General features: G+C 40.9%; 1 protein-coding gene across 17 annotated transcripts in view; it reads left to right on the top strand.

Moving 5' to 3' along the window:
• Positions 1-15,741, top strand: part of CNTN4 (contactin 4) — a 994,033-nt gene that overhangs the window by 976,159 nt on the left and 2,133 nt on the right. For all 17 annotated transcript variants that reach the window (XM_078351515.1, XM_078351513.1, XM_078351514.1 and 14 more), the window contains 4 exons: positions 310-422; positions 971-1,157; positions 1,585-1,697; positions 13,775-13,943. In XM_078351515.1, the coding sequence (XP_078207641.1) occupies positions 310-422; positions 971-1,157; positions 1,585-1,697; positions 13,775-13,943 (582 nt within the window). The remainder of the gene's footprint in view (positions 1-309; positions 423-970; positions 1,158-1,584; positions 1,698-13,774; positions 13,944-15,741) is intronic.

Consider the following 15,741-nt stretch of genomic DNA (forward strand, 5'->3'; position numbering starts at 1 on the left):
AGCAATAACATTTGTGAGATGCTAATTAAGAATGATCTGTGTGAAAGGAATTGCTGGCTCTGAAAACTTGGTGCTTAAACTTAAGTATTTCTCTTCTACCCACACCTGAATTCAGAACCCAAACACTGGACGAATATTCACTACCACCAACTCTGGCTATTAATCACTGCTCCTCTGTAAAGGAGTTTGGCTTACAATCATGAAGGACAATTCTATAACCATGAATTATTTTACCTGATAATGCCAGTATCTACAAGCCTGTCCTAATGTAGCTGATAAAGTAATAGTTACTTCCATATCCATCTATAGAACCCACCAAACCACCAGCCAGTATCTTTGCCAGAAGTCTTTCTGCCACAGATATTGAAGTTTTCTGGGCCTCCCCCCTGGAGAAAAATAGAGGACGAATACAAGGTTATGAGGTAAGCAAGAGATACATGCCTTGGTTCTGAAAGAGGACTTCATCCCTGGGTGAGTCCTCCAAATCACATTCTTATGGGAAAAGACCCACATTCGCATTTAAGGGCATTGGTTTTGGGCCTGCCTAAACACTAATGGAAGCATTGAATACTCAGCTGTGATACTACCCTTTTTCTGTGTTATACTCCAGAGATATTTTTTGAAGTATATGCAAATCTAGTCATTTATGAGATGGTTGGCAAAATGAGCTATGACTTCTGATATGTCCAGCATCGCTTGGACTCAAAACAAACATGGGAAAAAGAAAATAGTGAACAAGGGTTGTATTGATGTATCATCTCACTAGGAAGCTAAGGACAAAAAAGGAACCCTTCTTACTGTGGATAATTTCTCAGGATATACAAAGTCCTTTGTCCTGAAAGGTCTGCCCATGACGTGGTATAGAAAACTAACTAACTCCATCATAAGAATCTGCATACAAAATTACCTGATGACACTGGAAATATCCCTACTGAGTATGGTTTCCAAGGTCTTTCTGTTTATTTCTTAGGTTAAATATTGGAGACATGAAGACAAAGAAGAAAATGCTAGAAAAATACGAACAGTTGGAAATCAGACATCAACAAAAATCACAAACTTAAAAGGCAGTGCGCTGTATCACTTAGCTGTCAAGGCATATAATTCCGCTGGGACAGGCCCCTCTAGTGCAACAGTCAATGTGACAACCAGAAAGCCACGTAAGAACAGACTTGCTCAGAAATATTTTGGGGATTCATCACACATATCCCAAGTTTATTCCCTGTCCCCACCTCCCAGTGATCATTTGCATACTAATTGGTAGCATGTGGATTCAAATTTCCCTCTGCATTTTAACTGAACCTTTCGGAATACCAAGCAAAATTCATTGCTCTGGAGGATGGAAAGATAAATGTTTTCTCCTCACTGGGAAAGGCTACTTCTTTTAGCTATAAATGCTAGGCGACCAACTGAATCTTTTTCCATTTGCAATGCTGTATCTCATCAGATTTTAGTGACCTTGAAGACACATATTAGTGCAATAGCCCATTAAATTGCCTCCACTCTAGAATTCTAGTAAGGAGATATTCCTCAGAATCCATTGAGACTTAATAATCTGTGACTTCGTATATCTTAATTTTTTTATAGCACCAAGTCAACCCCCTGGAAACATCATATGGAATTCATCAGACTCCAAAATTATCCTGAATTGGGATCAAGTGAAGGCTCTGGATAACGAGTCGGAAGTAAAAGGATACAAAGTAGGTAATTTTTTTTTTGCAAAGGCACCTAATCCTGCTGAGTGGGGACAGTCTCCTCCATGAATCATACAGTTGTCTGCATTGTCAGTTTCCCTCGTGATGCTCTCCTTCCCTCTAGGAATCACTGCCTCCAACATGGCTTGATCTGAGTTGTATAAATAGTCTATGGCAATTGGTCAGGATTTGGATAATCACCTTAACATTAGGCTCAGGCAGCATTAATCAGAAATGGATAAAGACCCTGTGCTTGGTCTCCAAAGATACCCTGAAGAACTACCTTTTAAACATTTCTGTTGTCAGCTTTGCTTTGTTCTTGTCTCGGTTATATTTTTTTTAGTCAGCATAGTAACCTCCCAATATTACAACGATTATTCATTTTTGTTCATATGTTTCTATAGTCAGGAAGAGTTATATAAAGAAAAAGGGGGAAAAAAGCAGCAAGAATTGGAGAAAATATTTTCCTGACCCCATAAATGTTGGCCCATCTTTAATGAGAACATGTAAAGAACATGTCTGTAGCTTTGTTGCTATAATTAAAAAGGGTTATAAATATCTTGGCAAGGTTTCCAGCTGCCTATTGCTACCTAACAAACGAACCCAAAGCTAGGGACTAAAACAGCAACAATGTATCATTCGTTATGACTTTGTAATGTGGATAGGGCCAAAATGGACATACTTTAGGACTGGAATAAGTAAGATATGTCTTCACACACTTCTGGCTTCTTAGATGGGATAGGTGGGAAAGCTGAGGTTAACGAGTGATCATGTTCTCCATGAGACCTCTCCCCTTGGAGAGGGGCTTCCTCACAGTATAGTGACCTGAGGGTAGTCAGACTTCTTACATAGTTGCTTTGAGAGGAAGAAGCAGAAACAAGCCCTTTTAAAAGCTAAGGAAGAAACCAGCTACTGTGATGCCAGCTCAGATTCAAAGGCAGGGAAAATGGATTCTACCTCCTGGTGTGAGGAGCAGCATGCATGTGCAGAGAGGGAAGGAACTGATATAAACCAGACACGGATAAACCAGAGCATGCATTGTGAAGGCTGTTACTGCATTGACAGAAGATTGCATTTAGACGATTGTGACTGCACTGAGAGAAGACCGCGTTGAGAGCATGCAGTGAGAAGACTGCCTTGAGAAGACTGTGGCCAGAAGGCTGACTCAAAACATCTGAAGAATGAATGAACTGAGGATATGAGGATATGCCGCTGGGTACAAAAGCCTCAGAAGCGTGATAACGACTTCATATATTTGAAGGGCTATTGTAAGGGATGACATGTAGAATTTTTCCTCAAGTTTCCAAGGAACAAAGCTATGGCCATTGGGTGAAAACGACATGGAGATAAATTTTGGCTCTGTTTTGCCTTCTAATAATCAAACCTTGTAAAAAAACAGACCCTCAGAGGGTTCCCCATTACTGGAAATAATCAAGCATTACCTGCATCACCACCTAAAGAGAGGTTACAAAGGGAAATATAATATGGGCATTTAATTTATATGGCATTTTGTTCCCATTCAGTCCTAGAATGTTATAAGTAAATGACTTTTCAAAAGCTTTTGAGAAACCATAATCATTGGGTAATGCTGACAATGTTCTTGATCTCCAGTGGTTTTGTATTAATTTTTCAAAAGAAAAATGGTTATTGCAATTTTTTAAGTCCCCCCATTCTTATTACATACGAAAGAGTATAAATCTGGGAGTGGTGGCATGTGCCTATAGTATCAGCTACTTGGGAGACTGAGGCAGGTGAATTGTTTGAACTCAGGAGTTTGAGTCCAGCCTGGGCAATGTAGTGAGACTATCTCGAAATAAAAATAAATAAATAAAGTGGAAGATCATAAAACCAAACCTAGGATTTTGAAATTTTTTCAGGCAGAAGAGCTTGGAAATCAACATTTTCAGGAATCTTGTGAAATGGTCTTTTATCCACCCCAAAATAAATGAAAGGATGGCAAAATCATGCCTTCTAGATAATATAAATGGCAGAAGTATGCTGGGTGGGAGCGATAGCTAATGAGAGTGCTTCTGTCAAAACATACCAGCTGCTGCTAACTTCCAGCCTCTGTTGCCTTGTGAAAAAGTGGGCACAATGCCCCAGATATGCCAATGTTTCAAAAGATGGCAGCAAAAAATGGATTGTTATGTAAAATCTTGCAATTTCGAAATGTTGGCAACTCTTCTAATTTCGTTCTGTTTTGCTTTTAAACAACACTTGAGGCAGTGGAAGGCAGACCACATAAAATTGCTATGCAGTCTGAATTAAGCCTGCAGGCTGCTGGCCTGCAACACTTTTGGACAGAGATATTGTGAGTAGTACATAGGTGGTGCTGTCAGGCACTTGTGAAAGAACCTGGTATTGGAACCGCCGTCTCCCAGTAATTTGCCAAAATGACAAACACAAAGGGAAAGAGGAGAGGCACCTGATATATGCTCTTTAGGCCTATTAGAAAATATGGAGTTGTTCCTTTGGCCGCATGTATGCGAATCTATAAGAAAAGTGATATTGTAGACATCAGGGAATGGGTACTGTTCAAAAAGGAAGGCCCCACAAGTGTTACCGTGGCAGAACTGGAAGAGTCTACGGTGCAACCCAGCATGCTGTTGGCATTGTGGTAAACAAACAAAGGCAAGTTCTTGCCAAGATAATTAATGTCCATATTGACCATGGTAAGCATTCTAAGAGCTGAGACAGCTTCCTGAAATGCGTGAAGGAAAATGATCAGAAAAAGAAAAAAGCCAGAGTGAAAGGTACCTGGGTTCAACTGAAGCGCCAGCCTGCTCCACCCAGAGAAGCACACTGTGTGAGAACCAGTGCGAAGGAGGCTGAGCTGCTAGAACCTATTCCCTATGAATTCAAGGCATCATAGGTGTCAAAAAAAATAAAAGACCTCCGGAGTGTAAAAATGTTTCTCTTCATTGAGTAGAAATATGGTGTCCTCTCCTCCAAAGAAATATTTAAAGCAAATTTTAATTGCATCCAAATTCATTATGTAATGTCTTTACTTACTATTCAAATTTAATGTATTTCTTGCTGAAAGACATGAGGTAGTTTAGTATGCAACAGATTACCTAGAAAACAGCCAGGTATTATATATGAAATATTTGTGCTGGTTTGAAGATAGTCCTTCTAAATCATCAAGAAGAAATAAAATAATTTACCAAAAAAAAAAAAAAGGAACCTGGGATCATTAGAAAGTAGTAAGCAAAGCCAGAACTGGAATTGGGATTTGACATAGAAGGTGGCAAAGCCTTGGATAATGTGACTGGAGAAGCACTTGGAAGACCCTACCTGTCATGGACTATTTTTCTTCATCCACATGGCACAGTGACTTTATTCCACTAGTAAACATTCCCTAAGAACTCATCTACGGAACTGTCACTTGGTCTTTTTCTAAAACTAAACCCTTCTTGGAAGGTCATATAATATACAGCAGAAACAGATAGGAGTCTGAGCATGGTAGTGCACACCTGTGGTCCCAGCCATGGAGGCTGAGCTGGGGGTGGGGCATCAATTGAGCCCAGGAGATCAAGGCTGCAGTGTGTCGTGATCATGCCACTGCATTTCAACCTGAGAGACAGAGCTACACCTGTCTAAAAAAAAAAAAAAAAAGAGAGATAGGAAACCCTGTTTTGGGTCCTCCATTGTCTATGTGACTTTAGGTAAATCACTTAAACTCTCTGGGATTGCATTTACTTTTTTATTAAAAGAGAAATTTCTAGTGTCTTCATTTTTCCTTGACCATTTGCATATCCCCTATATCCTTAATCAGACACTCTTCTTTTAGCTTACAAGCTTTCCCTGATAGACAGATATCCCTTCATTTACAAGATTTATTATTATTATTTTGAGACAGAGTCTCATTCTGTCGCCCAGCCTGGAGGGCAATGGCGCCATCTCAGTTCCCTGCAACATCTGCCTTCCAGGTTCAAGTGATTCTCCTGCCTCAGCATCCCGAGTCACTGGAACTACAGTCATGTGGCACCAGGCCCAGCCAATTTTTGCATTTTTAGTAGAGATGGGGTTTCACCATGTTGGCCAGGCTCATCCCGAACTTCTGGCCTCAAGTGATCAACCCACCTGGGCCTTCCAAAGTGCTAGGATTACAGACATGAACCACAACACCTGGTCTACTCACATGATTTTTTACAGTATAATACTTTCCATACTCTTGGGTAATTGTAATTAACTAACTTGTGAATCCCCAGACTGGGGATTCCAGAGGACAGTGCCTGTATTGTCACTGTTATTTTTCCAGCCAAAGATACATTCAATATAGTTGTATTAGAATGGAGACTTCATGTCCTAAACTCCTAAATGATTAACCTTCTAGTGTGCAATAATGTAAAAGAGTTTATCTGATCAGTTTTATCTGACAAAAGAGATATGGGGCGGGATAGGTTGGAAGATGAATGAGGGAAGAGAAGACTAAAAAGAAGAAAAAAGGAAGGCAAGAATGAAGACCAGGCATGGTGGCTCACGCCTGTAATCCCAGCACTTTGAGAGGCTAAGGTGGGCAGATAACTTGAGGTTAGGCCTGGCCTGTGTGTGTGTGTGTGTGTGTGTGTGTGTTTGTGAGAGAGAGAGACAGCATGAGAAAGAACAGACCTTTATAACTTTTAATTTCTGACTCAGGCTAACACTGCCTGATCCCTTTGACATTGACCACCATGAAAAAAAAGCAGATGTGATGTGGGCAGAATTGATTTAACCAAAACAAGGGAGAGAGTGAAATAAAAAAGAAAAAAAATTTCCTTTCAGGTACACCTGTTAGAACAGGGAAAGAAAGCACAATAAAAATGTAGAAAGCTTAAAGAGTCCCTGGGAATTACATACCTTCCATGGGTGAACTTTTAACTAGATTTGAAGCTTCTTTTCAAGTTACTGCTGAAAGAAAACTAATGGGCCAGGAGCTACCTAAGCTATTTCAGGCAACCAGGCAAATGTTAGCTGGGCAAGAAATTCTAGAGATTATTTAGGCAAACCCCTCACTTTACAGATTAGAAAACCGAAGTCCATTGTGTATAGTGAACTGGAGTGCCTTCAGCTATCTCAGGGACAGGGATCAATATGCAAGCTGATGTTTGCTTCATGAACTGTGTCTAAAAGATTATAGGCATTTTTAGAAGAAAAGTTGGGTGAAGATTATTATTTAGTTGCCACTCATGCTCCCTCTCAGAAACTCTGAGCCTTGCCTTGGTAGCATCTTTCCAAGAAGGTCCTTCTGACATTTATTTCCCTCAACACTTTTGCAGACATCTAGAAGATTCATTTGAGCAGAATGGAATCAAGCAGGATATGTGATGAGAATAATGCAGGTCAAGACAAACACAATGGCATCTCACCTTCCAGGAAAGATCTGCTGAGCTTGGTGTAGGACTTAGCGAAATGACTTTTATTTTTATATGAAGGAGCAGTGGTTCATGCCTGTAATCCCAGCACTTTGGGAGGCTGAGACAGGTGGATCACCTGAGGTCAGGAGTTCACAACCAGCCTGGTCAACATGGTGAAACCCCATCTCTACTAAAAATACAAAAATTAGCCAGGCATGGTGTCAGGTGCCTGTAATGCCAGCTACTTGGGAGGCTTAGGCAGGAGAATTGCTTGAACCCAGAAGGTGAAGATTGCAGTCAGCTGAGATCACGACACTGCACTCCAGCCTGGATGACAAGAGCAAAACTCTGTCTCAAAAAAAAAAAAAAGATTAAAATAAAATATTGGAACAAATTAAAACTAGAGACTCAGAACCATTTCAGATCTATGCAGCAAACCAGCTGATGCAACCTATTTGAACCATGGATTGACATTTTTTTCAAATGTGATATTTTATTTTGGTTCATTGTATTTTCTAGATTTAGCCTCCATCTATGATAAATATTAGTGGCACATCTAAGGGACAGAGGTGATGGATGTCTGTCAAGTGTGTGAAATGCTACAGAAACCACATGTGGGCCGAGCATGGGGGCTCACACCTGTAATCCCAGCATTTTGGGAGGCCGAGGCAGGCAGATCACGAGGTCAAGAGATCGAGACCACTCTGGCCAACATGTTGAAACTCCATCTCTACTAAAAAAAAAATACAAAAATTAGCGTGGTAGCTTGTGCCTGTAGTCCCGGCTACTGGGGAGGTTGAGGCAGGAGAATCATTTGAACCTGGGAGGCGGAGGTTGCAGTGAACCGAGATCATGAGACTCTCTCAAAAAAAAAAAAGGAAAAAAAGAAAAGAAACCACATGTGTTGGCAGTGGAGGAGAGAGTGGCTAACAGGGTTAGACCAGATGGTAGGAGAGGACACTTTCCTAATTCATCTTAATTTCCATCCAGCTCAATCACTCCCCGCTCTTTTGAGAGATGGTGTTGGAGGAGCTAGACACCCTACACCTCCTCAACTAGACCCCAAGGAAGGTCACTGTTACTGGCTATGCATTTTGAATTGCTGCATATACATGTGAATGTTTAGAGACACATAATTATCCACAGGTTCCATATCCTCAGATTCAACCACCTGTGGATCAAAAATATTCAGAAGAAAAAAAAACACACAAAAAAAATACAATGAAAATGATGCAGATTTTAAAAAACAATAGAACATAACAACTATTTGCATACCATTTACATTATATTAGGTATTATGAGTAATCTAGCGTTGATTTAAAGTATATAGGAGGATATACTTAGGTTACACACAAATTCTCTACCATTGTATATCCAGGACTTGAGGATCCACAGATTTTGGGATGTTAGGGAGGTCCTGAAACCAATTACCTGAATTACCAAGGTACCAATGAACAACTGTGTGTGTTGTGTCCTCCCATGATATCTTACCTCCCATGACATCTCACCTCCCATGACATCTCAGGAAACTTTCCCTAGTGTTACTTTTAGGATGGGATTAGAGGCTGAATAAAAAGTGGATCTGATTACGATAGAAGAGTTGACCTTTGCTAGAGAATTTGACCCATTAAATATGGCTATTGTTGATCTCAAACTGACCCTTTCCAAAATTAAGTTTTCTTCAAAATACCAAAGGTGTTGGGGTGTGGGTTTATTTTCCCTTCTCTGCTAAGTTCTCTGGATTCTTTAGATCTCAGCTTAGGTAGATAGTCTAAATAAGAAGCTGACTTTAGAAAGTTTGAGGCCCCGAATATTTTGTCAACACAAATCCTTAAGCTACTTTATGACATTAGAGCTAAAAGGAGAGTATCACAAATTAAACTACCTACAGAGCCAGGCAGACAACATAAATGAGTTATGTTGACTCAGTACATTCAGAAACTATGCAGTAATACACATACAAATCAGTGTTCCAATTCATCTTAATTTTTTAATTTGATTTTTATTTTATTTTTTTAATTTTGAGACAGAGTGTCCCTCTGTCGCCCAGGGTGGAGTGCAGTGGTGTGATCTTGGCTCACTGCAACCTCCACCTCCCGTGTTCAAGTGATTCTTCTGCCTCAGCCTCCCAAGTAGCTGGGACTACAGGCGTCCACCACCATCCCTGGCTAATTTTTGTATTTTTAGTAGAGACAGGGTTTCACCAAATTGTCCAGGCTGGTCTTGAACTCCTGAACTCAAGTGATCCATCCACCTTGGCCTCCCAAAGTGCTGGGATTACAGGCGTGAGTCACCATGCCCTGCTTCTTCTTGACTTTATAATAACTCATGAAGTAGGTCCAGTTGTTAGCCATAGTTTTACAGATGAACAGCTACGGTACAGAGTTTAGTAACTTGCCTTTCTCACAGCTGGTATACTGAAGACCCAGGATCTGAATACAGCAGTATGGATCCTGCTTTCTACATTTAGCCATTTGGTTCTTTTGCCTGCCAGCAATAAATAAATATAGTAATTGATAGCCAAGTACTACAGAGGAAAAATAAGCCAGAGTGAGGGGAATAGAGGAAGCCGTGGAGAAATTTATTTTTTTATATAAAGGCCAAGGAAAGCCACTTTCAAGTGGTGAGATTTCAGCTGGGCCTTGGCAGCTCTCTGGGAATGTCCCAAGTACTGCAGAAACGGAGGTGCAAAGGTCCCAAAGTAGGCATGTGACAATGTAGCAAAATTGGAAGTGTTGGAGACTGTCACCAACGATTGTACAGAATGAGACTTCTCAACTCCAGCTAGTTGTTTCCAGACAGGAATGCAGACTGCTGTCTTAGCCTTTTTTACTCTGGACCCCACTTTTGTAGAGTCTTACTCAGGAACAGAAAGTACCTAAGACTGGGCAATTAATATGAACACAAGTTTATTGACTCACAGTGCTGGGAGGAAGAAGGAGGGAAAGGGAGGGAGAAGAGAGCTAACTCACCCTTTTATAACAGTGCTAATTCTATCTGAGGATGGAGCCTAATCACCTCATGGCCTAATAATCTTTTAAATGTTCACCTCTTACTACATTTAAAATGGCAAATTTCAACATGGGTTTTGGAGGGTCAAGCATTGAAAGCATAGCAACCAGTGTGGCCATATCTTCCCATTTTTCAGTAGAACCAACAAGTTTTTAATGTATGGTTCCTTGGTTTTTAAATATTCACATCTAACTAAATATATATATAACAGTATGATGACCAAACAAATAATATATGCAGACTGGTTATAACCCATGGGCCACTAGTGTTTTACTGTCTAATTCCCTTGGTTTGCATCCTGAAGACAGAGACCAGAGAGGGAAAGAAATTTGTCCAGAGCCCTACAGGTGGTAGCCAAGCTAGTCTTAGTTAAAAACCCAGACTCAGTGGCTGGGCACAGTGGCTCACGCCCGTAATCCCAGCACTTTGGGAGGCCGAGGCAGGCGGATCACCTGAGGTTAGCAGTTCAAGACCAGACTGACCAACATGGTGAAATTCCATCTCTACTAAAAATACAAAATTAGCCGAGATGGTGGCGCACGCCTGTAATCCCAGCTACTTGGGAGACTAAGGCAGGAGAATCGCTTGAACCCAGGAAGTGGAGGTTGTAGTAAGTCGAGGTCATGCCATCGCACTCCAGCCTGGGCAATGAGAGTGAAACTCCATCTCAAAAACAAAACAAAAAAAATCCAGGCTCTGGAGCCAGACTGTGTAGGTTTGAATGCAGGGTCTACCACTTACTAGTCATGGGACCTGGGGCAATTGCTTAACATCTCCAGGTCTCAGGTTCTCATCTTTGAAATCAGAATAACAACATTGCCTTCCTTAAGAGATAATTAATCCATGTAAGCATTTAGAACAAGCTTGTCCAACCCACGGCCCACAGGATGCATGTGGCCCAGGATGGCTTTGAACATGGCCCAACACAAATTCATACACTTTCATAAAACATAATGAGCTTTTTTGTGATTTTTTTTTCTAGCTCATCAGCTGTCATTATCATTAGTGTATTTTATGTGTGGCCCAAGACAATTCTTCTTCCAATGTGGCCCAGGAAAGCCAAACATTGGACACCCTTGATTTAGAACATACGGTGTTCAGACATTCAGTAATGGAAGTAGTCAATAATATTTGCTGCTATTATCATTATTCCCACAAATTCATTTTCCCCCTGTCTTCCATGCTAGATTATATCAAATGCAAGCACAGCCTTCAAGTCAATCAGCTCAATCAAGTGTTTGGTGTAAATAAAGGTTTTACAGGACTTATTTAGGTTCTGCTGCAGTCCCTAATATTGTAAGACTGATAAGCAGTGCTGATAAGAGGGCTGCTTTTTCCTGCAAGTGTTCCTTTTGGATTTATATTTGAAACAAGTTGAATCCTCTGAGCTCTTGCAAGGACCAGAGGTAAATCAAAGCAGCAATTTATTCCTCAAAGCCAGATGTGACCTTGCATCCCATCAGCCAGCCCATTCTCCTGGAGGGCTGTGATGAGAAGCTTTGACGTTCCTGAATGTGCCTGAGGATTTATTTGTGCCTAATCATTAGCAAGGGGATGCTGAGTCTGATACAACTGATGCTGTGGAGAAGAAGGGACACTTATGAATCATTCTACCTTAAGGAAATTGTGTTTTCCACCTTGTATTAGAGAGACATAAATTAAGGTGATGAAATGCCAGGAAACAAACGGGCTCTAAACCATTCTAAGGGAATTTTATGAATTTCACTGTGTCTGGTTTTGTCTTGAGACAGAAGAGTGACCTTGTGTCTCTAACCTCAGCAGATCAGAATTTATAAGGGATCTTACGGAAGGATGAGCTATTCTTGTGCTTCTCAATGCGTGATCCCTGGACCAGCAGCACAGGCATTAGCTGGGAACTTGTTGGAAATGCAAAATTTCAGGTCCCATCCCAGAACTAATCACAAACTCCAGGAATGGGGCCCAGCAATCTGTGGTCTAACAAGCTCTCCAGGTGATTCTGATCACGCTTGAATTTGAGAACTCATGTAATTCATTTAATCCATAGTGCCTGTGCCATATTAACATCACCTGATGATCTTTAAAAAAAAATACAGCTTGGATCCCACCTCTGTGTAGTCTTAGGCAGGCTAGAGTGGAACTGGAGTGGGGCTTCTGACCTAACAATCAACATTTTGAACTAGAGAATTCTTTGTTGTGTGACTGCCCTATGCACTGTGGAATGTTCAGCAGCATCCCTGGTCTCTCTACCCACAACCCAGTAGGACATGTTTTGACAAATCTGCAGACATTGTCAGACACTTCCCTGTAAGGCAGAATTGCTCCCCTGCCCTTCCCACCCTGTTGAGAACCACTGGGCTAGAGCATAAGTATTTTACAAGCACCCCAGTGATTCTAACATGCAGCCAGGACTGAGAACCACTGACCCCATCCAACCCTATCTTTTTAATTGTCAAGGGAAACTGCAGAGGATGAGCTTTAGTGGTTCTATAGGTGAAGGCACACTTTCCCAGATCTGTATATTTGGTTCCTAACTGGAGTCCATGCCAATCAGAACAGGTGATCCCAGGCAGGCGAATGTGTTTTTAGGAGAGCTAGTTGGCCATCTCATCGAATGAATCCCACCCCAAACTCAGAACCCATGGGGGGACCAAGATGAAAACAAAGATGCATGAGGGGGACTGTTGCCAGCTACAGATATGTCCAGGGAAACAGTGATTACCTCTTTGCTACCTAGCCCCACAAAATGGGGTTCCAAAGGGAAGGAATGGGGGAGGGGTTACTACTCTTGCCTTTCAGATATCTTCTCCCTGTGCTGTAATGTCCTGTCTCTAAAAGAGTCATGATCATAACTTATTGTGCCTGCCTTGTGCTCCTACCTTTGCCATGTATGTTCTCTGATTCTCTTCAAGCCTTCAGAGATATGATTTCTTACATACTTCCTCTAAGCTAGGCCCTCACCAGATTCAATCTTTGTGCAATCTTGTTTTGTTTAATTTTTTAATTTTTTTTGAGATGGAGATTCACTCTGTTGCCCAGGCTAAAGTGCAGTGGCGTGAGCTTGGCTCACTGCAACCTCTGCCTCCCGGGTACAAGCAATTTTCCTACCTTGGCCTCTGGAGTGGATTACAGGTGTGTGCCACCATGCTCGGCTAATTTTTGTATTTTTTGTAGAGACAGGGTCTCGCCATGTTGGTCAGGCTGGTCTCTAACTCCTGGCCTCAAGTGATCCACCCACCTTAGCCTCCCAAAGTGCTGGGATTTCAGGTGTGAACCACCGCACCCAGCCTGCTTGTGCAATCTTGAAAACACTCCAGAAGAGTGGGTATTATTGTCCCTATTTTACAGTTGACTGAAGTAAGGCTCAGAAAGGTGAAGTGGCCTGTGATCACATAGTGGCCAAGTTTATTCTGATGCCAAAGCCCTTGACATGTAACTGAGCAGTGTACATCCTGCAGGAGCTACTCACATTTTCCCAGGTGTGTCAACTCAGCCTCTGAGAGGCTAGGCCATAGGTAGAATCATGTTGCTGACACCCCTGTTGTAATATCTTTTCACCTCTTTCCTTGGAATAAAAAGGTAGCTACAGTCATGGCCATCACCTCAAATGAGCCTTCCAAATGCAAATGGGCAGCCAGACAACCTCTACATCCCTGCATTTTGCTGGTGATGCCCAGAGATGAAAACAAATGAATGCTCCATCTTTGGGGTCTTTGTGAAGACAGCAGGTGACACCTGTTCTTTCTGTATTGGCAGGTCTTGTACAGATGGAACAGACAAAGCAGCACATCTGTCATTGAAACAAATAAAACATCGGTGGAGCTTTCTTTGCCTTTCGATGAAGATTATATAATAGAAATTAAGCCATTCAGTGATGGAGGAGATGGCAGCAGCAGTGAACAAATTCGAATTCCAAAGATATCAAGTGAGAATGCCTTTTTTTTTCCTCCCTTTTCTCCTGCCTGTCTTATCAGCCTTCCAGATGAGTCAGGGCTTGAAAGACATTCAGCCTGCAAAAGAAGACTTAAAAATGGAGGACACTAAGCCCCCTTCTCCATATGTTTGCTGGTCACAGGCAGGTTCATGCAAAAATCAGTTTGCCCCCACCGATCTACTCAGTTGCTAATCAAAAATCAGGTTAAAGCAGCCCCGAGTCAGTCATTAAGATTTTCCTTAGTGACTTGTCAACCCTTGTAATTTGCATTACATCTATGCAATTACAGTTTAGAAAGTTAAAAGCGTGACTCAGTCAGAAGGAACAAGCAAAAGCATTGTTAAGTATGCTATAGCAGTTTTTCTCCAGTGAAACAGCGTATGCAGTTCAATGTCTTGGAAATATTTTGGATTCATTATTTATTTTGAATGGGTATATGTAACTTGTGTGCATCAATGTATAGGTCTCTCTATAGTCAAGATTATTTTCACTTTCAAATATTGTTGAATAGCATGTGAGAATAGCATTTTCTTTTTGAGCAAACATTCAATTCTGTTTTTACAAATACCATGTTCGTAAATATCTTAGCAACATATTATTTTTGGCTGTTTTGTGTGATCTCATTTATTTAAAGAAAAAAACAAATCCATGGAGACAGAAATGAGGTCAGTGATTGACAGTGGCTGGTCAGTGGGGAATAGGGGTTTAATGGTACTGGCTCTTCATTTGGGGTGACAAGAAAGTTATGGAGCTTGATGGTGGTGCTGGTTGCACAACATTGGAGTATACTTAGCACCACTGAATTGTACATTTTAAATGAGTTAAAATGGTACTTTTGTTACGTGTATTTTGCAGCAATAAAAAAAAGGATTGTTAGCTATCTAAATGTAGATTTTCACAGGCTTTCAGATTTAGCAGTTTGGAAATTAGGGAAACAGTGAAGCCTGGAGATAATAAATTTTCAAGACATCAGTAAAGAGGTGATATTTTAAATTATAGACAAAATCCTCACCACTGTCCTGTCTTTTATCCTGTGATGTCCCTCTGTTAAAGGGTGATAAGCCAGTGTTTCTGGATGAGGTTCGTATTTACTGCATGTTTTTTGCATGCAAACACAAAAGGTATTTTTGTCTCAAAACTGGGGACAATTGGGTTCTACACTTCACCAAAAAAAGCCTCTAACTTCTTTCAAAAGGGAGCCAGATTTTTGGTGAGATGTGGAAGTAATCTCCAGGCCATCAAAATACAAGATTGGGGTTTATTTATCTCACTTCATTAAAAATCCCACTTTATACTTCATACTTGCTTATCATTGCAGGATTAGTATTTTTAGGTAGACTGATGATTTCTGGTTTTATTCATTACAAAAACATATATTAAGCAATTATATTGGTGTAGTTATTAGATGACAAGGACACGACTGTGAGCCAAACATGATCTGTTCCAAGAGATTTTTCCTCATGTTGATCAAAGCAACCTTACAAGATTGAAGAACTCCCAAATGACAGTTGATAGCTTCTTACTATGAAAAATGTAAGGCCCATAAGAAAATGTAGAAAAGGACTGAAGCTATTTTGTTTGGAGAAAAGGGGTAGATTTAGACAGACATGAGTTTGAACCCGAATGTAGCCGTTTACTAGCTGGGTGATTTTATTTCTCTGGGCCCAAATTATTGCATCTATTAAGTGAAGTAATAACAATACCTGGCCTTCATCCAGTTTTTGCAAGATTTAAGTGTCATATTCATCTATGCCCAGGCACAAAGATAGAGTTTAAAAGTGAGTAGCAA

This window comes from Callithrix jacchus, chromosome 15, assembly GCF_049354715.1.
Source record: "Callithrix jacchus isolate 240 chromosome 15, calJac240_pri, whole genome shotgun sequence".
NCBI lineage: Eukaryota > Metazoa > Chordata > Mammalia > Primates > Cebidae > Callithrix > Callithrix jacchus.